The sequence below is a fragment of the Hakea prostrata genome, chromosome 9 (assembly GCF_041222555.1).
Source record: "Hakea prostrata isolate BN-2017 chromosome 9, UWA_Hpros_2, whole genome shotgun sequence".
Classification (NCBI taxonomy): domain Eukaryota; kingdom Viridiplantae; phylum Streptophyta; class Magnoliopsida; order Proteales; family Proteaceae; genus Hakea; species Hakea prostrata.
Genome location: NC_142608.1, coordinates 7,362,951 through 7,387,926, shown reverse-complemented (window position 1 = coordinate 7,387,926; position 24,976 = coordinate 7,362,951). Strand labels below are relative to the sequence as shown.

Sequence of the window (24,976 nt, the reverse complement as noted above, 5' to 3'; positions counted from 1 at the left end):
AAATACTTTTAAGTGAAGACGTTGTGGATTCAATTCTACAGGATGACATATTTAACATCCCTATCTCCCATATATATAAAAAGCAAAATTGTACCTTAAAAAATTTATAATAAAATAATTTTTCACACATACATCCTTAGTTTTGCATCAACAAATTTTATAAATAGATCCATTCTATCAAGTATCTTTTTTTTTTTTAAGAATCTTTTCAATTAATGATTGAATTCAAAATTCTTTTAATATGATCAAAATGTCCCTAATGCATTATAAGGGCATGTTTGGTTACATGATCCAAAGATTTGAAATCTCTGGATTCACAAATTGGAGATTTATACACGTTTGGTTGTGTGAATTCCTAAATTCATGAAATCTAGAAATTCACTTTTTTACACTAAAAACATGAATCTGTAGATTTATGGGTATGGGGTGAAATCTAGAGATTTCATCCCTATTGAAAAATGCTAAACATTTGAACCGTGACTCCATAGATGTTTTTTCAAGACGAATCTAAATAGTTCATTCCTAAGATTTAGGCTAACCAAACAGTTAATTTTATGAACCATGACTACATAAACTTGAAATCTATAGATTTGAAATCTTTTGATTTTTGAAATTTTCAGACTCAAGTAACCAAACATGCCCTAAGAGCCAACCCAATCAGAGTTGAGTCCTTTGAGCCGACAAATCTTGTGGAAGATACTGGATTGAGTTCTCTCACTACACTCGATCCTGTGGATGTCAAAACAACTCTCCATCCAAGAGATTTCGAACCCTTTTTAGTCCTCAAAGTTGGCTAGTAAATACAATTATGAAAATCATTAAAGTTTCATTATCCACCACTTTTATGGTTCACACTAGCCACCAACTCCCACTATATGATTGATATCAGAAAAATTAATTTAAAATTTTCCCAATCAATAATAGCAATTGTAATGTACAGTAATTACCAGACCTTGGGGTCAACTGTACTTTTTAAAACCCTAACTTCTTGGATTCTGAAAGATATTACGTGGTTTCTAAGCCTTTCAGTCGTGATCTTTTATACGTAAGACAGAGGATTACTCTTTTTATATTTTTTTATTATGCATTTACGAAGAGAATTTATCTTTGAACACTGAGAAGATGAACCAAAGATGAACCCACTCTTAAATGAAAGAAATAAAATCAAAAGTAAAAGATCCGAACTTGTAATCTTTTTCTAAAGAAAGCACATTTTGTAAGCAAATATGATATTTTTAATTGTCTTTATTTTATTAGTAATTCTTTAATACAAAGTTTATATAATATTTTATGTAAATAATGAAATTTAACCCCATTGGAGGAAAGAAATATATAATAATAAAAATCCAAAAAAAAATTATGTTGACACACCTATCTTCCTCATATTGGAACCATTCATGACATGGTATAAAAATTTGGCATCATCAATATCAATTTAATAGTATTTTTTTAAAAAACATATCAGTGCATAAAAGTAACGTTTTCTAGATGAACGAAAGAATTTAGAGACTAATCAAAAAGTGAAAGGGGGCATAAGATACAAGAAAATTATAAATTATTTGACACTGTTATTTAAAGCTTAACTGCAGTGTTATTATTCAAGAACAAATTGAAACATGTAAGTATTTTTTTTGAATTGGTAGTTTAATATACATTAGGGGTGAAGATTATTACATATATCATCAAAGAAAATCAAATCTTGACATATTCCCTAAGAGGTGTTGGCCGTTGCCAATTAAGCCAACTCTTTGATGGCAAAAGCTAATAAGTAATACATATACAATTGAAAGACGTAAACATGATTAAATATTTTGAATGATATTGTAAATAATAATAATAATAATAATAAAGCATTATTAGTTTATGGATCGTACATAACACTCCACAATTATAGTGCATTTAGAGAAATGGCCACTAAAAAGTAATTTATTGAGGTTGATAGTTTTGTCTAACCTTTCACCAAAAAAAAAAAAAAGGGTTTGTCTAACCAACAATGTCTCAGCAAATCAAGTAATACTAAATTATGGGTTTGTTAATACATGGAGGGTTTACCTTTGCATGGTCTTTTGATTATTTTTTTAGTGCCAATGATCATGAGTTTTTCTTAGGCAAGACCAAAGGGTAAATTGCAAGTCACCTGTGATTATTGGGCTTCAATTTTTTTTTTTATTAAGAAATAATTGGGTTTTAATGGTGGACACCTATTTATAGTGACTTGATGCCCACCCCCACCTCAATTCAATTTTCGATAATTAAGGTGTGCAGATCGATTCAAACTTCCATTTACAAATAAGTACACGCCATCAGGGCTAAACTTACACTCCTAATTTATAAATTAGATCTGTCATTTTGAGCGTTTTTATTTTTTTTTGCCTTTTTGGCCTAGTCTTGAATCCTGACTCCACTCCTTAATAGAAATTATTATATATACCATTAAAGATGACCGAAACCTAACCACTCCACTATAAGACATTGATCGCTGCTAACTGAGCTATCGTTTCATGGTAAAAGAAAAAATGTTGGTGTTAAAAGAAAAAAAGAAGAAAAATCAGTGATTTATTATTTAAAATGGACAGACTTGAATAGTACACGTTTAATCTATAGGATCTGCTGCCACCTGCCAATGATCGAGAATGAAACCTCAACAGCACAATACTGCACATTTTAATTGAACCCTTGTTTGTAGAGAGAAAGAAAAAGTACATAAAATACATAAAATTATTTCTTATTTATAAATTTTATTTTATTTTTTTTGGGTAAATTATAACTCCCTTATTGCATGTTTGAATGCAATCTCATCAATTAAAAAAAAAAAAACAGAGAGAGAGAGAAAAGGCCTCGTGGTGGGGTCAGATTTTCAAAATGAGAGAAGGCCTGGTGTGGGGCCAACGAGCTGAGGCTGAGCCGTCGGATCTGGAAAAAGATGATCCAACATTAGAATCCAGAATGAGACCCCACCTTTCTGGATGAGGGAGGACGAAGAGGAAATCTTGTCTATAAAGAGAGCGGACTAGAAAGCCCATGAGGTGTTTGTAGATTTGTGGAGCAGAGCAGCCACGGTAGCCTCTTGAACGTGGAGAAGAAAACAACTGAAGAAGACTGTGATGGTGATGGCAGGAACTCTATTCTTATTGTAGAACTAGAATAGATTTGAGAAATTAATTCACTGTGGGAAATACTCAGCGAAGATTATGAAGAGCTTTCTGGAATTCGTGCCTTGCTTCGGCTACTCCATCCAAGATACTGTGTCGACGACGACGACGACTCCATCAGTTAGGGAAGACTCACGATCTTCACCATCTCGACAGCGTCGTAGATTGAACAGGTCTAATTCTGTTTCATCATCAGCTGCTCAGTGGCAGCCTTCGCTTTGTGCTATTTCGGAAGACAAAGTAGTTGCAATTGTTGTGGCCAAAAAAGCAGAGGAACCTGCAAAACTCCGCAAGAAAGTTGCCCAGAAAACCAGTTCCAGGGCTGAAATTCGTGTTCGTACTAGCTATGGCGACAACTTCGCGTAAATTCCAATCTCTTCCCAATTTTCTTTCAGTCAATTTAACTGGTATATCTTGAAATCAAATCTCAAAATGCTTTCTTGCTGTGTTTCTGAAAGTCTCTGCAACTGAGACTTTGACTGGGTTCACATGGAATTCACGTTTCTTCAATTATTTTAGTCTGAGTTTTCCTGATAAATGAACTCTTTTGACTCTTTCGTTGTTTTTGTACTTTGGTTAGAAATAGAATTCATCTTCTAGAACTCTGACGACAAATTTTGACTTTCTTCTTTCTCTTTCTCTCTCTCAATCGTTTTATTTCCTCTGATTTCACGTGAATGAGAGGAAACAAGAGAAATTTGAAAACTTCCTCTGTTTCAGTCTGGATTTTTTTGAAAAAATTGTCAGATCAGTTTTAATGGGTTTCAATTTTTTTGGTGGTTGTGATATTTGCAGGAGATCTTCAGTTCCGTTGGCCATACCCTCGTTCTCTCCGACGGCGTTTTTATTTTAATGGATATTATCCTTCACTGTATTCTCTCCTCTCCAGCAAGCTTACCATAGCTTTCTGCTTTTTCTTTGTTAGTGGGTTCCATCTTACTGTAATCAATCCATACTCTGTAGAATCTCATACATGAATATGAAAAATTTTACTGGGAATCCTATTAACAGAGATTTAATGTTCCTGAGAACTCTTGAAACAAGATCTCTTCTCATTCTTTCTCTTAGAACCTCTCAGTTTTGGGGTATGGAAATTTTTATACACCACTTGCAGGCTTAATGCAATAATCCACCAAACACGCTTTTGATGAGAAACGAGGGCTGGAACATGTCCTTCAATCTTCCAATTTGATATAGATTACAAACCTTGTTGGGTAATCTAAAAAACACACTTGAGCTACCATTAGGATCTTGAAAGACACACTTGGTACTGAAAATCCAAATATAATACAAAACAATAGTAATGCCAACTCTGTACTCTTCCTCAAGTTTATTCTTATCAAGTAACTTAACCATAGTTTGAATATTTAGCCAACCAAATGTCTCTTTGCTGTCCAGACAAGTCACTGAAGAGATTTAAAATTGCAAATGGGTTGGGTATCATTTTTGAGAGAGAGAGAGAGAACCCTCCATTTCCGGGCAGGAAACATTATCCTGAAAATTAGATACATGTGAATAGATTTTCAGTATCACATACTTAAATTGAAATTTGAAAGTGTTGAGGATTATCACAAACAGAGTGTTGACACATATCTGGTTCACCAGTAATTAACAATTCTATAGATTTCTAGTACAAAGATAAACTTAATATTGGACTTTGCTTCAGATCTGCACCATAATGGCATAAGACGATCCTGCTGACTAGATTAGCCGTGAGACGGTGCTCAGCGGTTGAAAATGGTCGAGATCAAGATTTCGGCCACCAAAATCTCGATCCGACGGTTTGCAGGACTGTCCTATGCCAGTATAGCGCAAGACTCAAGCAAAATCACTTAATATTTGGTTCCAATCTAAAAATGCGGGAACTGACACTAGGAATGGGGGCAAAGAAGGAAGGTGCAGCAAGTAGCAGTGCTGGTGGGTAAGAATTAGGTTCAGAAAATGGGCTACAAGTGAGAATAAAAACAGAAAAGAGGGGCCAAAGTTTTCTAAAACCAACACCTTTGCCTGCTAGGATGTGAAGATAATTGTTCAAAACGGTTGCTGTTTATAGTTAAGAACAAAGACTATGGCAAGAATGTGTAATTTACTCAAAAAATAAATAAATAAAAATAATTCCTCTTACAAATATTTATGCACATAACCTTACTAAGTTATTGCTTCTAAATTATCGAAAATCAATGGGACAAGTGGCCATAGCCTACATTTACACATAATTGAATGGCACCATCAGTATCACCCACCCACCTCCAGAGAATCCATCAAGATCATCTATAAATCCATTGCACTCCATGCCGAGGATGATTCACTCTTATGTTTTATTTATAGATTTCCCTAATGCATTTGATTGTCACCGTGTTGATAGTTGATACCACTCAAGTTCTTGCAGTCTATTTTTTCCTTTCTTTTTTATTTTTTTTCCGTGGCGTCCCCTTAACTAGGGCCCAAATTAGTGACTGACCCCATAAGTGGAATAAATTTCACGGCACTTCCTTGCTTTAAGTCAAACATTCCAAGTTGCCCTCTTTAAAAGTCAAGTATTTTGACCATTAAATTTGAAATGTAAAAATGTTCAATATACCCCAGGATATTGTGTAAAGACGAATACTCATTTCACTCACTTAATGACCCAATCCTAGATGGGTGAAGGGCTTCTCCCTTCTCTTCACTAATCTCTTCCTATATTTCGCCGGATATTCCACATCGCCGGCAACCGCTACCCTTCCTCTGCCGGTGACAACCACCACTTTCCCGCCAGGTTTGTAGGGCTGGCTTTGGACAGTTACTTGGATTCCGGCCACCAGTGTAGGGTGCCCCTTGTGGTACCGTCGAGGGTGGTTGGAGGCCCAAGCCAGTCATCCTCAAACAGTCAAACTCAGGCTTCTTTTTCATCAAGGTGATGGAAACTCTCACGTCCCACTAAACTCACACTTGAACTCAACAAATTCGATTTTAGCAGACCGGTCGAATTTGGTTCCCATCTCTGGGGACATGAATCGGACCACCGTCTTAAACAGCACAGCAAACTCAAGTCTTTTAAGTGTTGGGGCAAGTTCATTTAGTTACAGATGCTAATTCTACACTTTCTAGTGATCCTCACTTGCAGAGAAGTGCAAGTATAAACTCAGAGTACCTGTGTGTCCCTGCATCGTTGATGTCGTTCTCTTCTATAGGAATTTCGGGTTCTTCCGTGATCGATGGATCGTCAATTGTTCAACAGAGCTCTCATAAGGAGCAAATAGGGGAAAATGGGGTGGTTGTCGGGCGGTGATTATTAGGCGTGATAAGGATGATTTTTCATCCTTTCCTTATTTGTCTCTAATTTGAATTATTTGCATTCATCATGCCTCTCATTTGAATTCTTTTCATATCATTGTATCTTTTCATTTGAATTATTTCCATTCATTACTCCTCTTATTTGAATTCTTTCCATTCATCATTCTTTACATTTGAATTCTTTCTATACTATCTCATCATTCCATTTCATCAATATCCTAATTTGGCTTTGGCTTGATTAGGTTTCTCTATTAAATCATTTCCATACAAACATTTCCATGTATTATATTTCCAAGCAAACATTTTTATGTTTTATATTTTTCTTTTATTTTCATATTACCTAATAGCTGGGTGTTGCTGCCTTTTTTGGGTTCTCTCTTGATCTTCAATCTTTTTCCCGTGGTTGTTTCTTAATAGTGATTGCCGGTGGGGGTGGGGGTGGGGTTTCAAGCAAGATATGGGTGAAGAGAAGGAGAATCCTTTCACCCACCTAGGACTACGTTACTTAAGTGAGTGAAAGGATATTTTCATCTTTACAGAGTATTAGGGGTATATGGACATTTAACAACCCAAACTTTTAGGTCGTGGTATTGAAATTGGGGGTGAAAACAATATTTACCAAATAGATTGCCTCACTTGGAATCTTGGATTTTGATTAATTTACTTTTAAACTCCCTTTAACACTAAAGGCCAAATACATTCATTACAACTCATTTAATATTTTAATCACATGTTCAGGTGAAGTGACCAAATGGTCCCACCTTAGGAGAAGAAGCCTCGTGAAGGCCGAAGAGTCAAGACATCCGACCGACATACCCTAAAATGTCAATGATATTTCGCCAACATTTCAGGGTTTTGCTCTTTTCGGCAGCCAACAAAACACGCTTTCTTTTCCACTAGCTGTCGCTTGAAAAGTTCTTTCCTTGTTTTAAGAGGGATAACTAGGAATATTTGACTTTAAACAAGGAGCACCATGAAATTTATTGCATTTAAAGGGGAGCAGTCTCTAATTTGGGCCTCACTTATCACCTAAAGGGGACACCACAGAAAAACCTCCTTTTTTTCCCTTTTGGAGGGACATAAATCGCCTCAAGTGAGTACGCTGGTGAGTCCCTGTCCAGAGGACCACATCCATTGCAAGCAGAACCCTGTAGCTGATCTGCCATCCTTCGCCATCTGAGTTATGAACCTAAAAAATGGAGCATCAGTGACACGACCAATTAGACGTCCGACATGCGCCAGCCAGCATAGCAGCTAGAATTAATTGAACGAAATTTCATCACTCAAATGCCAGGATCAACCACAACATTGATGCAAAAGCTCTATTTACGCAACTAAAAGGAAAGCATGAATCTAAGTAATGACTGGGACGCTTATTTGATCATGGCACTCAGCCTTGTGACTCAAATTATGAGAACGATGTATCATATACTTTATTCCAATCTGATCCAACTCCATCAATTCCCAAGGATCAGCTAACAATCAAAGCCATGACACAGACACCTCCTACCAACAAACCAACAAGGAGCTGTCCTTACTGGAAGGCTACAATAAAAATTGTTTTCCTTCTTGGATCTATGAAAATTTTCAAGATAAAAAGGAAAACAGAACAAGGGAATGGTGGGAAAGCAGAAACCAAACCCACCCAACCTGAAATAGTGAAATCCATCTTCTGCAACGGCCAACGGGGAAGCCTGAAAATTTTCAGGTCCGCCCTTCAGAGAGAGTGTCAGGCTCGTCATCTCTTCCAAATGCCTGATTCCCACACAACTTGAGCGAATAAATTGCCATGCTCTAGTAATTAGTAACCATTGATATGATGCCTGGGAGTAGGCCCCGAATAGAAGTCTCGAGCATCAGTCAACCGTGAAAAAGGGATCTTGTTCTGTCCAGGCTGACCCCTCTGGCCAGAGAATTGATCAGCTGCCTTTGCATCAGAGACTGACCTGGAGAATGATTGCGCAAGCTCCAAGGCAGTAGCCGCTTTTCCATAGCGCAATCCTGGAGCATCAGGCAGAAATGGTTTAGTTTGCTCAACGGGCTTGCGCCAAGTCTCTGGTTCAGAAGGCTGTTCTTGCCGCTTTTCAGCCTCCTTACCATTCCTCCAGTTCTCATTCCGCCAAGAACCCCTTGGTGATGCAGTTTTCTCATTGTCTAGTCGGTGATCTTTTCTCTCAGAATCCCTTCCATTCCTCTGATCAAGCGATAAATTTGTAGCCCTTTCACCATACCTGGCTGAGGGAACAGCAACGTTGGGCTTTGGTTCCATCTTGGTAAGCTCATGGTTTACCCTTCACATACCAATGGGCAAAATTAATGAAAATTCTATTGAACTTAGTGTGATGATATCTACAATACTCTGGGTCACAGCCCCAAAACTTTTCATGATTCTCTTTATGATAAACAAAATCAACAATTAAAGGCCAGCATCACTACCTGGCAGCTTGTTGAATAGGTTCAACATTGTTGGAAGATGCATCATCAACACCTCGCTCCTTTAGAACCTTAAGACACAAAAATAATGCAAGCATTGAAGATCAGCAGAAAATGTAAACAAAACCACTAACATTAAGCTGCCAGATTGAGCAAATCATGAATTCTAGCCAGCGATAACCAGAAAAAGCACACAGAGTCTCAATAGCCACCAAGAAGATGGTGTATGATTTTCATTCGGTGGAAGAAAAAAAAAGGCAGAGGACAACTGCATGGAGTCACAGACTCCTGCATCATCTTCTGAAATGGTATTTTGATCTCTAGGTCATGTAGCCAGGTAAAAGCTTATTGCATACCAATTCTCTTGGGCGTGCACCACCAAACAATGATTTCCTGCACCAGTAAGACACATTGATCAAACAACTACCCATTGTATCCCGGATTCACAAATTTGGAAGTCAAAATAAACAGTAGAATAATAGACAACTAGAGGTCTAAACTGTGATATATAAGAAGTAACAATAAACTTTCAATTGAGAATGCCTTCATAAAAAGAACATTCTTTTACCAATAGGAGAGAAAATTTAACATGGTTAAATCTTGACCTGTATAACCTAGGGATCTTGTGTTGCAACTATATGAAACAGCCAAGAAACCACTTGATACTAAGACTAGAGTCTCAAGAACCAACAACTATCAGCAGAAAATCCCTAACACATGATCCTCAGTATGGCAAGCTAATTTATGGTTGCCAGCAACTAATTAGTAATTACCACACCCTTACCTCTTGGAAAAGCCCAAGAGCCAAGTCAGGTCTAACATCAATCAATTATTGATCGACAAAGATCATCCATAAAATAGGACAGTGACATACACTTGCCTCTGCTGCACTTGTCATCTAAGCTATTGTATCTACAGCTTGAAAATATCAGACCCAGGTCACAGTAATGGGGAGAATACTCCGTCTGTCAGCCAAGTTCATAGGCAAATTATACTCCTAAGGGATCTTGGGCACATGCAAGTTCCAGCATGCAATCAATCTAGTGACACTTAGGGTTTTATATCTAAGATAAGACTTATTTCCGGTAGAGTGGGTGCACTGTAACTTATATCAAAGGGTGAAACTTGCAATTCCTACAGACTGTTCCTAAAAGAACCATTTGGCTACATGTCAAGTCAAACAGAAATTTTCAGTGGCCACGTAAAATAAGATAAGTGAATGCAAGTGAAAAATAATCCAACGTTGAATGAAAATGACACATTTTATATTGAAAATTAAGTACAATACATTTGGTTTTAAAGACACATTTTTATCAGCCCTGTTTTTTCCCCTTTTCTCTCATTGGGTAATAGTTAAATCTAAAACGGTTGTTTTCCATTTCTAGCATGGGTAAATACAAAAAAAAAAAATCAACTCCAACTTTCTCCAGAAATGCTCTTAAATGAGTCGTATCACTTTCAGCATCTTTACGTCCAACCATAATACCCACTAATTTTCTTTATTCTTTCTGATGTTACTTTACAATGACCGAACTAAGGTCAAAACAGGAGTAGAATTCTGAAGCTGATAAACAGTCAAGTAGGCTTGGACAACACAGAATGCCCAAGTTTGAGAATCAACCTCAATACAAGGTTAGTGCGTGTGCACTATGAAGCAGGGCCAGTTTACCACCTTTCATGATGGTTCCTCTGGAAATTAATAGAAAGCAGAGTTCAGTGAGCAAAGCACAGAAGTCCACAGTTTGCAGCAGCAGTAAGTTCTAGTACAGAAGCCCCTTTTAACCGACTGCTCACTCCCACGCTAGCCCTACTTCTATATTAGTTCTTCTCAGGATGGCCGTTGCTTACAATTTCCCCATACTGAAGAGCCCAATACACAAGGAAAAATGAAGTCAACAAACAGACAGATTAACATCCATCAAAGGCCACATGATCGGGAATTTATCCTGTGGAGTCTGAAAAATAGACAGTGCCCACTACATAAAGCTGGATCATAATTAACAGAAGAAAAATCATTGGGGTAGAACTTTGTAGGAAAACTGCCCCCCAGACTCCACTTGTGTGGAAGCCTTTGGCACCTGGTTCGCCCTTTTTCAAGAGAATACTCTTTTACACATTCTAGAGTATGTGAATGAATTATTGAATTCAAGCATGTCATAATATTCCTCTGATTCAATAACTCCATCTAAGAGCCACTACTAGCCTACAAACACCAAGGATGCATAGTTTCGCGAGATCTCGTTCTTTTGAGACCTCGAGACAAGATCTCATGCCAGTCAAGACAAAAAAAATAAAATAATTAAAAAAAACATTTGACCTGAGATCTCAGATCTCGCAAGATCTTGGTTCAACTGAATCTTTATAAATACCCATCTCGATCTCAACCTATCTTGGCACTCTTCCCCCTTTGTTGGTTTTGGTTCGTTGGTCGGATTTTCTGCCAAAAAGTTGGTCGGTTTCTACCTAGGCTTCTGCATCAACAAGTAGTTTAACTCATCTACGAGAAAGATCTACTGATTCTGAAGCCAATCTTGAAGCAAGGGGAATGTTCTTCTCAAACTTCATTTTTTTCAAAAACTATGTTTTAAACTGGTGGAGCAGAAGTTGGAACAGCTATTTAGTCATCGATTTTAGTCTAGTACTCTCATGGTGTGACTTATAAGTACACCAATATTGCAATGTAAAATTGTGAACAGCTGAACATGTTTGATATATCATTTGACTTTAAACTTTTATATTTTCATTATACTAAGTAATGGTTGTGTATTTCATGCTTTATAGGTCTGTATATTCACTCCTCCAACATATCAGTTTGAAATTTAAGATCGAGTTAGAATCATATATACACTTCTTCTCTCACAAGCCTAAAGCCAATAGCATGTTTGGAAGACCTAAAATATGCTAAATACCAAATTCCAGTCCAAAATGAACCCTAATACACGCCGAAATGGGCCCTTGAGTTGACCAGGGATTTTTACCAAATCTCAGCCGAGATCCTTGCTGAGACCAAGATCTCAAACCATGCAAGGAAGTCTAATGCATACTTTTCCTCACATCCCAAGGGAGATACCTGAAGACCTAATAAAATAGATGAAGTTTTGGCCCTTGATCTGAAATCAATCAATAGTAACCAACAAGTCACATTGCTCTCCATCTCACTAGAAAGCTTGTTCCTCTTGGCAAGCATTCCACCAATGCTATGCCCAAGTTTAGGACTTCTCACCTTTGTTGAGTAAGTGAATAGTAGCAGCATCATCGATAGGACACCACAGTTGGCCACGACAAATAGACCTGTTCCTAGTGGCTTTGCCAATATCATCAACAAGATAAGACAACCAAATGAAAACAACTATGGCTTTGGGCCTAGACAACTTCATAGGTGTAGGGAAGATCAGAGAAATAGGGAACTTCCAAACCTTTGCGATACATGCTATCTTGTCAAGTTAAAAAGAAGTCTGCTTGGCTATTATATCATCTGCTTTTGAGAGCTATTAGATGCTCTTCTCTATTTTCAAAAATGTTTGTATAACCTGAGTTAGGTCAGCCCTCATTAGCATGGTGGGAGATAACGCGAGATATCTTGTTTTTTCAAGTAGGCGAGACGAGATGGAGGTCGAGAGCAAAGAGTTGGGATATCTCGCTCGAGATCTCGCTATATTTCGCCATATCTCACCATGAATCTCGTTGGAACTCTCAATGTTTGCCTTTTTTTAGTGGATTTCGGCTGGATTTTCACTTACAACTACTCTTATCACATGTACAACATCGAAGGAAGATCAATCATTCTCTACTTGTCTTATAAACTTATGATTTAATGACTTATATAGAACTTCTAATGGTTGTATAATTTTATTATTTTATTCTTGAAAATTGAGATTGTGATACACTTATGGATGGAATTTTGATAATATTTAGGTTACTTGATGCATTTGATATACTTGCTTTTCATTTATATGCCTTAAAGGTTCTATATTACATGTTTTATAACTTTGCATTCCCTAATCCTACAACATTTGGTTTCACACTCTGGGTAGAATTAGAAATCATACTTAGGATTGTTTTCTGACAAATCCAAGGCCACCAATGTATTCAAAAGGCCTTACATAAGCTAAATACCAAGTTTCAACCCAATTGGGACCCTAAAACCCACCGAGTTGACGCCAAAAAATTGTATATCTCGACCGAGATCTCACCGAGATGATCGAGATCTTAGTTTTTCAAGGTGGCGAGATCTCACACTCGAGCAAGATCTTCTACCATGTTCGTTAGGTCCCTATGGGGATCCATCCAAATAAGGTCTTCATACCCAATGCACAAGGCTTCCATGTTTAACAAGGCCTGGGAAGTATCAACCATACAAAGCAATACTCATGTTTTCATAGTGGTTATTCCAAGACTAGAACCCATGACCAAGCATTCAGCAAGTAAGCACTTGACCAATGCGCAAACAATACCTTTTATATATAAAGGAGTTATTTACGTTTGAGTCACTTAATATGGGCTGAAACTCATGTTGAGTCACTTAAGTGCCCAAAATTACGTTTGGGTCACAAGTGAAACTAAAACCATTAAGCCCAGTTAACTTACATTCTTAAATGACCAAAATATAGTCATGTAAAATTAGAAGAAATAAAATTACTAATATACCGTTGTTTCTCATACCATACCCAACCCTTAGATGTAAAATTACAATGACCCCTTCACCTTGCCGAAAATCACCCACCACCACCACCCCCCGGCGCTGGAAACCACCCACCACAGGAAAGAAAAAGAAACACACGAAATGACCCTCTTTTAACATTTTTCTTCATCTGCAACTGTTTTGAAACTAGCAGCAGCTGGGGGGGGGGGGGAAGATCAACTATGGCGACCTCACCTCAACCATCATTTCTCACTCAAAAAACCCAACCTATTTTCCTTTCATTCTTTCTCCAATTTTTCTGTTATGTACTGCCAATACCAGCAGTTTGAACAGAAACAAAGAAGAGCTGGGATAATTCTCTTTTTTAACAGTGGGTATTTTAACAACGAAATGACCCTCTTTTAACATTTTTCTTCATCTGCAACTGTTTTGAAACTAGCAGCAGCTGGGGGGGGGGGGGGGAGATCAACTATGGCGACCTCACCTCAACCATCATTTCTCACTCAGAAAACCCAACCTATTTTCCTTTCATTCTTTCTCCAATTTTTCTGTTATGTACTGCCAATACCAGCAGTTTGAACAGAAACAAAGAAGAGCTGGGATAATTCTCTTTTTTAACAGTGGGTATTTTTCTTTTTCCTGTCCCTGGTGCTCACTCTTACAGCATTAAATCAGTTAATATAGACAAATGAAGCATTACAATCAGCAGAGGTTGGAGAGAGAATTTTCCCGGCTCCTACCAATACTACCGTGAGTGTTAAGACTATAACTACAAACCCTCTTTGAATGAGCCCAACCTTCTTCTGTTGCTTCATCAATAAGAGTGGCAGGAATTGCAGGTGTTGTTACTTCTCCTTTCATTCCTTTCTCTTTCCCTCTAATGAGTAGTTTAGGCAACCAGTAGTATTGTCAGCCACCATCTTGGTTCTTTGGGCAATGCGGGGCGTGAATTTGGTAAGACAGAGGGAAGACAGGTTTAGGGTTGAATTGGCAGTGTTTTCTTCCTTTTTGGTGGGTGGTTTCCAGCAATCGGCAGGTGATTTCTGGCAAGGTGAAGGGGGAATCCCTTCACCCACCCACATGAAGGGTTGGGATGGGTAAGGGTATTGTCAAATTGCATTTATTAAACACTTTGGGGGCATTTTGGTCCTAGGGATTATTTTGGTCATTAAATGGTTCAAGGGGTAACTTCATCCTATTAAATTCAAAATTTGAAACTGTTTTTAAAAGTGACTCAACACAAGTTTTAGCCCATAAAAAGTTTACTCAAATGTAACTAACTCTATATAAATTGAATTTCATAAAGCCACAAAACACAAGGATGGAATGTAACATGCCAATGAAAAGCGTAAACTAGGAACTGAAATCAAAAGGAGGACAAACGAGAATATGGAAGCAAGGTAGGGTATTGAGGGAAAGTAAGAGATTAGGAAAAGGAAACAAGAAGAAATCATGAGTGGATGTAATGTAGTAATGTATTTGATTGATCAAAATAGTAGCCAACTAGGATCTTTCGCAGGGAATAATTTCAGATTTAACAAAATTCAGACATGAAGGTAGGCTGAAAACCGGAGTGGTAGTACAACGATATTAGCTTAACAACAGGAACTGAATAGGTCTTCAAAACAGAGGCAGAACTATGAAGAAGATAGGGAAGGGAACAATACAAGAGAATTGAGAGAATAATAAGAACAACAAAGTAACACCTGGGCTTCACACCACGAGGTGGGCGATTGGATGGGTACACCAATCTACCTTAATTAAACACAAGGTTTCTCCGTAGGGAAGAAGAGCTAAGCAACTTTGATTTCAAAATGATGAGTGTTGAGTTGTGTCCTCACCCTCTTACATAAGTCTCTTTATATAGCATTCTAAAGAGACATAAACATTAATTGTAACATCCAACCATTAGTAAACACCACCTATATATTAATAACTCAACTACTACCCAACTCTTGACAAAGTTAACACCACCTATATATTAATAACTCAACTACTACCTAACTCTTGACAAAGGAAAACTCCTTTGACAATGAGTTCTTTTATTTTCAAAGCACAGCCCCTTTTATTGACTTTTCAAGAACTAGACTTGGGCTTAGATCTAGACAGTGGAGATCAAAATATGTGGGCTAAATTTAACCCACTAAGACAATCCTAGCCCATGGCTAGGTGATAGCTTTAGGCCTTTGATGGGCCTAACCCAGTGGGCTTCTTCTTTCTTGAATATGTCTTCAATTCAGCATCAGAAAGTTATCTTCAACCTCTTAACTTCACAACCTGCAAGGCACGCCAAAAACCAACACACTACAAAAAAGAACTTTGGTTGTTGTTGGACCTGAATATTGGGCGAGAAATCACCACTCAAAGCTCTATCGAAGTAGCAGGCCCAAGGAATAAGCAAAGCGCCAAGGAATGAGAGAGATCAACCTGATTCAAAACATGGCAATGAGTAATGGTTTAATTGATGTGAACCAAATTCTAGGGTTTAGCATAAAGGGGTGATGTCCTAGAATTGGGCTCACTCTAGGATCTTTACTCAGGGAACCAACAGGCTTCTCGAGCTGTAGGTGCCTAATATTGAAGGAATTAGGGTTGCAAAGGTTAGGGTTAAGCCTAGAAGGTTTTGGCCAGGCTTAGGATTGAGGGAATCTGGGTTTTAGGGATTAAGACTATGTTGTAATTGCAGTTTCAGGTCTGGTGATAAGTCTAGATTTAGAATTTAAGGGGTTAACGGCTGAATAAGAGGGTTTTAAAGTTTCTGCTGCTGCTGTACTGCAATTCCAGAACTGAAAACAGCAGTTAGGGTGTAGGGATTAAGGTCTTAGGGTTTCGGTTGGCCTAGGGAAGTGACTGTTATGGTTCTTTCAAACATGTTTAGGTCCCTGGTTTAGGTTTGGTTTGAAGAATCGATTAAGGTAAGAGAGAGGTAGAATGGGAGCAGGAGAGGTATTTCTAAAAGGGTTTGAAGTTGGCTGGGAAATTTAAGAGTTATTGGATTTCTAATAAAGCTAGGGTTTAGGGTTTTTAGAGGTTGAACATGAATTGCAGAAAATTTGTAAACTTGATAGCTGATGGCTTGACGGAGAAACTAGAAATAGGAATAGGGTAAGGGGAGGGGTGCGATCCAACTAGAAGAGAGGGGGTGGTTAGGGGTTGGGGATCTAAGAGTTCTGAAGGGAGGGGGATAGTTGCTGCCTCAAGGAAGAAGAAGGGTTGGGGGTGCTTACGTAGGTTAGGGGAGAGGAAGAAGGGGGCTGGAATAGGGAGGGGAGGGGCTATACTTCTTGAGAATGGAGATAAGCTGCTGGAGTTATCGGATGGTTGCTGGAATTTGTTGGAGCTTGAAGACAATGGCTGAATTAATCACTCTAATGCCACTGCAGACCTTCCAAAGGAAGCCCACAACTTGTTTTCTCCAAAACCCAGAAATTTATCAATCAATTCAACTTCTGTTTACAGAGAATTGAGGCTTTATTTATAGCTTCAAAAAGAAACAAAATAACTCAGACTAAGAAACCAACTTGACTTCAAAACTGATACTCTAATTCAAAGTATGACTCTATCTTAATTAATGACTCTCCCATAAGCAAGGACCATATCATATCCTACTCTAGAGAGATCCAATTTGGATTCTAAGAGTAGTGGTGGGCACTAACAGGAAGTAGACTGAGCTAGGGATTTCTACTTAACTAGGAATCCAACACTAACAATGACTCTTTAATAACTTGTAAATTAATGACTCAATTGCGAAAATAAAAGTAGACCTAGGGTCCTAACATGCTGGACCCAACTACCCTAAGTGGATTCAACCCAAAAATGACTAAATTACCAAAACATCCCTATACTTGAACGAAATTAACACGGGGTTGCTGATTGGGTCATAGGCTGCTGGTAAACCTTTTGGGCCCTTGTTGGGTGGTCACAGATTTGGAGAACATCATTAATTCTAACTGCAGTTAAATTCTCCATAACAAAGAGAACCTAAGGGGCTAAGCATGTAGGGCTTAGCTTGCCTATGGGTACACAATATAGGCCAGGTGATGTAGAATTGAAGAAATTCAAAAAAGAAGCAGCCCATTGGGTTAGGCCCATCAAAAGCCTAAAGCTATCACCCAAATCAGACCATGGCTTTCATGGGCTAGGACTATTTTAGTGGGTTAAATTTAGCCCACATATTTTGATTTTCATGGTCTAGACCTAAGTCCAAGTCTAGTTCTTGAAAAGTCAATAGAAAGGGTTGTGCTTTGAAAATAAAAGAACTCATTGTCGAAAGGAGTTTTCCTTTGTCAAGAGTTAGATAGTAGTTGAGTTGTTAATATGTAGGTGGTGTTAGCTAATGGTTGGATGTTACAATTAATGTTTATGTCTCTTTAGAATGCTATATAAAGAGACTTATGTAAAAAGTGAGGACACAACTCAACACTCATTATTTTAAAATCAAAGTTGCTTTGTTAGCTCCTCTTCCCTGTGGAGAAACCTTGTGTTCAATCAAGGTAAATTGGTGACGATCCAATCGATCCACCTTGCTTTGTGAAGCCATAGTTCTACCCCTATTTTGAAAACCTATTCAGTCCATGTTGTTAAGCTAATATCATTGTACTATCACTCCAGTTTTCAGCCTACCCTCATATCTGAGTTCTATTTATCTTAAGTCTATTGAATCTAAAATTATTCCCTGTGAAAGATCCTATTTGGCTGCTGTTTTGATCAATCAAATACAATACTACATTACCAAGATTCTTAGAAGGGAAGCAGTTATATAGTAAAGATCGGACCAACTGTAAGTGAAACCTACTGCAGCCTAGAAGCAGCAGATGAGGAAAGAAAAACAAAAGACAAGAAGGGAAGAGAAATCTCACAGAAGAAGGGAAATTACCTTTTCTGCAATATTCCAATCGTTGCTTGCACGTCTGTGTATAACCCTACACCCCCCCCGGCCCAACCAAGAGAAAATAAAATAGAATAAAATAACCCCATGAAAAAAGAAAAAGGACTCCTAATTACTTTCTAAAGCTTAACCAAAAATAGAAACTAAATAAAAATCAAACTGAAAATTTCCCTAAAATGTCAAATAGCTAGCCCAATAGTATATTACAAATATTTCTGAAATAAAACAAGTCATAAATATCCCACTACACCCGGGCCAAGATTTGGACCTGGTTAATCTTGATCTGGGTTCTCAAATGGATTCAGGTTGATCCCCAGAGTGCACCTGTATCACATGTTTTCCGTGTTGATAAATCAAAGGCAACCGCAAAATCAGAAAAATGAAACCCCTCCTCATTTGTACGTCCAAAACCAAGTCCTCCATAAATTCTCTCACAGCCTCTATTATCTCTTCCAAGATGCACACATTTAGACCTTCTCCTATTATGATCTTTTCATTTTGACTAATTTCTTGCACTAAATCATCCATTCATTTACAAAATTGTTTCCTAATGCTTTCACCCAATCCTATTTGGTGTACACAAAGAACTAAACAAATTAATTATCTTCTTTCTTAACATAAGTTTGATTCTTAACATAAGTTTGATGGATAATAAGGCTCTGTACAAAGAGGATTCTGTTTTTTTTTCCATATTTCTAGATTTGCGCAGATTTTTTGTTTCTTGTGCTTTCTGCATGTTTTTGGTGTTCTGGATTTTATATGCTAATAATACTTGGAAAACAAACACATCTGTGATAACAAAAAAAATACAAAGCCTTTTAGAGTTATATTATGTTTTATATGCAAATGACCCTTTTACCCTGATGACTTAAGTGTACATAAGGTATTCTAGTGCAACACACTTAAAAAGAAAAATCCTTTGTATTGGAAAAACAACAAATAGGTGAATCTAGAATGAGGCTCAAAAGTGTGTTAAACTGCAGGTTCATGCCAAAATATCAGGAAAAATAATAGAGCACCCATACACAATTTGGCCTGTTTCTGTTCCAAGAACACTGAAAAACACCAGAATCATTCTTTTTGTACATTACCATACAGAACCTAGTTGTCCTATCACTAATCCTTTTAACATCTATAATATCATTTATTTAGGGTTATCTAAATCCTTAGCCTTTTCACTCTTCACATTCATCCCTTACATACAAGCTCTGTTAATTCTTCTTCTTCTCATTACATGTACCAATTCTAGACTCTTTCTAGTTAAAGTTCCCACATACTAAGATGCAAATCTAATCCTACACTCTACTACTCTAGAGCTAGCTTCTTTACTCATTCAAGTTGCAAAAACCCTTAACTACTCCGGCCATTCACTCTGATCATAATCCCCGTCACTTGCAGGAACACCCTACTCCCTAGCATGAGGTAGACATGACATATTATTTATCAGGATCCGTGTAAAAGGTAATCAGTCAATTCTTTTACAGTGTTGGCTGCTTATCTGATGCACCAACAAGAAGAAAGAAATTAGAATTGAAGGTTAACAATAAAAATATTTAAAGAAGGGATACATTTCAGGTATTTCCAAGGAAAGTCGAAGCATGGAATCAAATAGCTTGTGGATGCTAAAGAGTGCATTGAGAATATGAATTGGAGAAAGCAATTGCATCGGTATGATCAACAGATGAAGAGGTGAGGATCAATATTGTATGGTAGAGTGGTCCTTCGCGGCACTGATTGAGATCACTCTGAATTGACAGACCCCCAGTACGTAAGACAATCAGGATCATTCTCATTACAGATTGAATAACCCAAATAAGGACACTACCAAATTCTAGGATCCATTATCCAGCAATTTCCAAATCAGCAAATCATCATAATAAATTCTCTCTGCCATCTTAGATCTTTCTCATCTTCTCATTTCATGCATCTTTACAAACTCCAATTTAGAATGTTCAACCCAGCCTCTGTCCCCAAGCGTTTCCTTGCAAGCTGGTTCAAATCTTGTTAATAACCTTGCATGAATGCCATGGGAAAATTGTTTCTTACCCGACTCTAGCATATCACAAACTGGTTATTTGTTATTCTTTATCCTCCTCTGTTTCATCATTAGTACTCTAATTTCTCTTTCCTCTTGTAGTGAACCACCACTAATCAGAAAAAGTAAAAGGGGCATTAGCCATTTAGCAAATATTTCTCTAATATGTAAACATAAATATTAGATTGCCTCTGATCTGACAGTTCACGGCAACACAGGATTTTACCTCCACCGGCTAATATACTCATAAATACAACCACAGCATCATGACAACATTCTAATTAAATATTGACCCTCTCCTGACAATAATTCTTAAGATTGCATTTTTTGACAGATAAAATAAGTGAGGAGCTTGTGATGGTGATCCCCGTATGCTGTGGATTGGATTGACAAAGAAAGTGAAGAACAAAAAATAATGGAGATGCAGTGGGATTCTGTGACAAAGAAAATGAGAGAGAAGAGACAGATATGAAGTTTTCTGTGAATAATGCCAAAAGTCAGTGGGGGTGTAAAAACAAAAAAATTGGGTGCCCAACACCAAACAAGAATAAATACATTTAATGAATTTGGAAGTTTTCCAACCCCACCAAACTGAACACTCGTATTTGGGGTAGTTTGCAGAAAACAAGTACAAGTTTCACACGCCTTCTTACTTTTAGTGTAAGGATTTTGTTATGTCAATTCCATTTGGATTTTCTCTTTTGATAAATTCCATTCGGAATAGGTGTCATAACTTATTGTATAGATTTACTTGTTTATCCTTGAACACTGAAACATAAAAAAGAATATTAAAATTCAAAAAACAAAACACTTGATTTCATATCATTGACTTAATTCAAGAACAACAACAAACAACAAGCCTTTTTCCAACTAAATGGCGTCAGCTTAATGGATCGTTGCTTTCCAATCAGCTCTATTTGAGGCCACACTAGATATAAGGCCTAAGCTATGCATATCCTTTCTCACCACTTCTCTTAAGGTTATCTTAGGTCTGCCCCTACAACAACAACAATAAGCCTTATCCCAACTAAATGGGATTAGCTACATGGATTATTGCCATCCAATCAGTTATGTTTGAGATCATGCTAGATACAAGGCCTCAGCTATGCATATCCTTTTTCACCACTTCTCTTAAGGTTATCTTAGGTCTACCCTAGCTCTTGTAGTTCCTTCAATTTGGATTAAATTACTTCTTCGTATAGGGGCATTTATAGATCTCCATTGAACATGGTCGTGCCACATCAAACGACTTTCCTGAAGCTTATCACTTATGGGAGCAACTCCCAAACCAACTATCTTAGGTCTACCCCTAGTCTTTCTAATTTTTTCAATCTGGATTTAGTTGCTTCCCCACACAAGGCATTTAAAGACTGTTGAATGTCATTGCAACACCTCAATCAACTTTATCATTGCTTATCATCTATCCGGGCTACTCCCACTTCAACTCTAATATGATCATTCTTTACCTTAATTCATTCGGAAAGAAAAAACAAAACGGGGTTCTCTTTGGATTCTAATAGTATCATCTAAATCGGTACAAATATAGTAGCCATTCAATTGCATGCTGGCTTATAAGGAACTTTTTCAAAATTGGAAAACATGGCAAAAGCTGCAGAACAAGTTCACCAACCTTTCCCTTTCAACATTTTCCACCAGTTGTTCTTGAAGCTGTGAATGGGGTTTTAAGTTCAATTTGGGGCGTCCAGATGTCCCATTCCCCGCTTCAGCTCCAACTGAACCCAGTTTCGGAGGACTTGCATGTGGTTCTCTAGTTATTTCCATATGACCAGATTGATAACCCTATATGTAAAAAATGGCAAATACAGTTAACTGAAAACATGACACAAGAAAGCCCAACCAAGTTATCGACTGAATACCTGCTGCTTATTTTCCATGACTGGTGATTCCGGAGTCTCCAATGGCTTTGACCTAGGCAGGAGCTTCAGCTTAGGTCTCTCAGATGCTTCTGAAGGCATCGGTGATTGAGTTTGGGACCCTACAAATTTCCCTTCAGTGGAAGCAGGTCGAACACCATCAGGATAGATGTGCAAGCTCCGATTTTTTGTCTCTGGATATACAGGAGACGACCTTGCCCTGTCTGCTGCATCCATATAGGATGGAGTCCTCGCATTCTCATATTCTGGCAACTCCCTCATACTACCACCGGTACCATCATCAGTATTGAGGCACCTTTCAGTGGACTTTCCACGCATTGCATCATGGCCGCCTCTTTCACTCGTTGGGGCAATACCAATATGTGCATTAGTATCTTTGGAAAGAAAATCAATCTGTAGATCAGATAATCTATTCACTTCAACATCAGAGGAATGATGGATCGGTTGCTTAGATTGCCATCTACCCGATGAAATCTTTTCAAGTGCACTCGCCTGCGCAAACCTGTAGACAGCACCAGGTCCAGAAAAGGTTGAAGAAGTCACGGGGTCACCGACGCCGACAACCTCCTTCCTCGTCCCCCAGGCATTTGGATGGGAAGTAGCAGCCGCCTGACCGTTTGAACGAGCTTGGACTTGCGTGTTCATCCCCATGGAAGATGCTCCGGTAAATCTCGTGGGATAGGAAGTAGGAGCCGCACTTGCTGAGTGAGAAACAGAGCTTGAAATCTGTCCCGTAAACTTTCCAGAAGCCATAGAATCTGGTTTCTGCTCTGGACGACTAACCGGAATATGGAGGCTTTCATCACTGACGGTTCGACGAGGAACAGACACGCCATCCAATGGCTTGCGTTCATCCTCGTCGAAGTTCCGGCCGATGTGAGAAGGGTGCGACAGGAGAGAAGTTTTCTCGTCAAAATTACGATTCGCGCCAGAAGACCCTGGCCGTGGACGATGATCGGATCTGGCCACAGGGTTTCCCCAGGCGTTAGGGATCGGACGTTCAAAACCAGGGCGATCGGAAGGCCTTACAATGCTGGAAGAAAGAAAGAAAGAAGAACCAAAAAAATAAGCATAAATAAATTTCAAACTATAATAAGAAGCTCAGGATCATATACTATAAATTAGATTTTACAGATAAAAGAAGAAATCCGAAGTTCCCAAAACCAATGATTTATATGGGATCTCAATACGCAAATAACTCTTTTTTCCAGACCAGATTTGGGGATCGAATAATCAGACAATTTGGGTTTTTTTCCTAAGAAGACGAAAAAGAAGATGATTATGATCCAAAATAATCTATTGAAAAACATACGCTCCAGGAGCAGACGGTAAGGGGATATCAGAAGGGATGGAGCCGCCGTGGAAGTCCTTTAGCGTCATGGTAGAGCCGCTGAAAGGTTTCTTCTTCGACATTTTCCCTCTTCAGCTTCGCTACTCTCCTTTCCGCTCCGCTTCACTTCGGCTCTCTCCTATGCGTATAGTTGCAGAACGAAAAATCGCTCGTTCTTAGGGTTCTTCGGGTTGCGCGAGAGGGAAGAGAGCAAAATCCCAATTAGGGAGATAGAAAATGGCAGAAGACGAACTGGGTACCCTGCGTTAAAGCAAATCATCCACAGATAATTTTGTATAAAAACTCCCTCTTTGGCTCCTCTCCTACTCTTTCCTTCTGCTTCTGCAAAGCTAATCTAATCTATCTGCCGAATGTCCGGACCCTCGGGACAAAGCCTACCCCATTATGTGGGCCCAAGGCTATTGGTTCAAGTGTTGACGCCTCAAAGATTTGGAGTCCAGATCATCCCCCGCTCAGTTGGGGGTGCACTCTGTGCTCTCCAAAGGCTTTACAATCACATACTATGGTGAGGCTCACAGGTAAGGGTGTCAGTTCGGTACAGTAACGGTAATTTGGTACGGTATTGAATTTGAAAACCTCAAATCATAACCATACCGTACCATATTTATACGATACGGTATGAAAACGGATATTTTAAAAAAAGATACGGCATGAAACCGGTATAATATCGGTATAGAAAAATGGTACGGTACGGTTTTGTTATGGTGTTGTATGGGAACAAGTGAGAAAAATCAAACCTAAACAGAAAACTAATAGCAAATTACTTAAAATTCAAATACCTCAACCCAGTCGCGTGAGGTTGAATTGCCATTGAATTAATACAACAACCACCATTCTAAACATATTGCCAATGATGTTATAATGCATTATGGAATGGCCAATGACTAGTCTTGGCATCTTTGCTTCGGTTATAATGCATTATGGAATACCAATGACTCGGTCACTTAAAGGAAAAAAACTCAACGGACCTTCAAAACATATGAAACAAAAACCACAAAAGTCCTTTATACTGGGATTGCTTGGGATGCCAAACTTTACCTGGGAAGCTTCAGGAAATTTAGATAGACTTAAAAGAGTTTAGTGGTACTGGCAGGAACAAGGATCACTACCAGGAATAAAGAACCTAAAAACCTATTTATAAAAATTAAGCATGTTATCAAAATGCCTACCTGCAGATAAGAATGGCCATCAAACAAGCCATCAAGACAAGATGTGTAAGCCCAACCTCCTTGATTGGGGTCATAAGCTTGTCTAGCTGGATCAAAGCCATTATTAACTTAATAATCCATTGGGTCTTCTTGTAT

General features: G+C 38.2%; 2 protein-coding genes across 2 annotated transcripts; one reads left to right on the top strand and one right to left on the bottom strand.

Annotated features, from left to right (window-relative positions):
• The first annotated feature begins 3,041 nt into the window (after window positions 1–3,041).
• LOC149004404 (uncharacterized) lies at window positions 3,042–4,638 on the top strand. Its single transcript, XM_089169147.1, has 2 exons — window positions 3,042–3,514; window positions 3,948–4,638. Exons 1-2 carry the CDS (start codon window positions 3,192–3,194, stop codon window positions 4,003–4,005), a joined length of 381 nt encoding a protein of 126 aa, XP_089025273.1. The 5' UTR covers window positions 3,042–3,191; the 3' UTR covers window positions 4,006–4,638.
• Window positions 4,639–7,493: 2,855 nt separating this feature from the next.
• Window positions 7,494–24,023, bottom strand: LOC149004403 (uncharacterized). The gene is made up of 6 exons (XM_089167833.1): window positions 23,634–24,023; window positions 22,304–23,354; window positions 22,057–22,226; window positions 9,218–9,254; window positions 8,865–8,932; window positions 7,494–8,719 (listed from the first exon to the last, which is right to left on the bottom strand). Exons 1-6 carry the CDS (start codon window positions 23,732–23,734, stop codon window positions 8,230–8,232), a joined length of 1,917 nt encoding a protein of 638 aa, XP_089023959.1. The 5' UTR covers window positions 23,735–24,023; the 3' UTR covers window positions 7,494–8,229.
• Between the last annotated feature and the right edge of the window lie 953 nt (window positions 24,024–24,976).

Excerpts from the sequence above, each read along its gene's own strand:
- LOC149004404 (XM_089169147.1), top strand. The coding sequence starts at position 3,192 with ATGAAGAGCTTTCTGGAATTCGTGCCTTGCTTCGGCTACTCCATCCAA. Across the intron at positions 3,515-3,947 it reads AGCTATGGCGACAACTTCGC|GAGATCTTCAGTTCCGTTGG; the intron begins GTAAATTCCAAT and ends TGATATTTGCAG.
- LOC149004403 (XM_089167833.1), bottom strand. The coding sequence starts at position 23,734 with ATGTCGAAGAAGAAACCTTTCAGCGGCTCTACCATGACGCTAAAGGAC. Across the intron at positions 22,227-22,303 it reads TCATGGAAAATAAGCAGCAG|GGTTATCAATCTGGTCATAT; the intron begins GTATTCAGTCGA and ends TTTTACATATAG. Across the intron at positions 8,720-8,864 it reads CCTATTCAACAAGCTGCCAG|GGTAAACCATGAGCTTACCA; the intron begins GTAGTGATGCTG and ends TGGTATGTGAAG.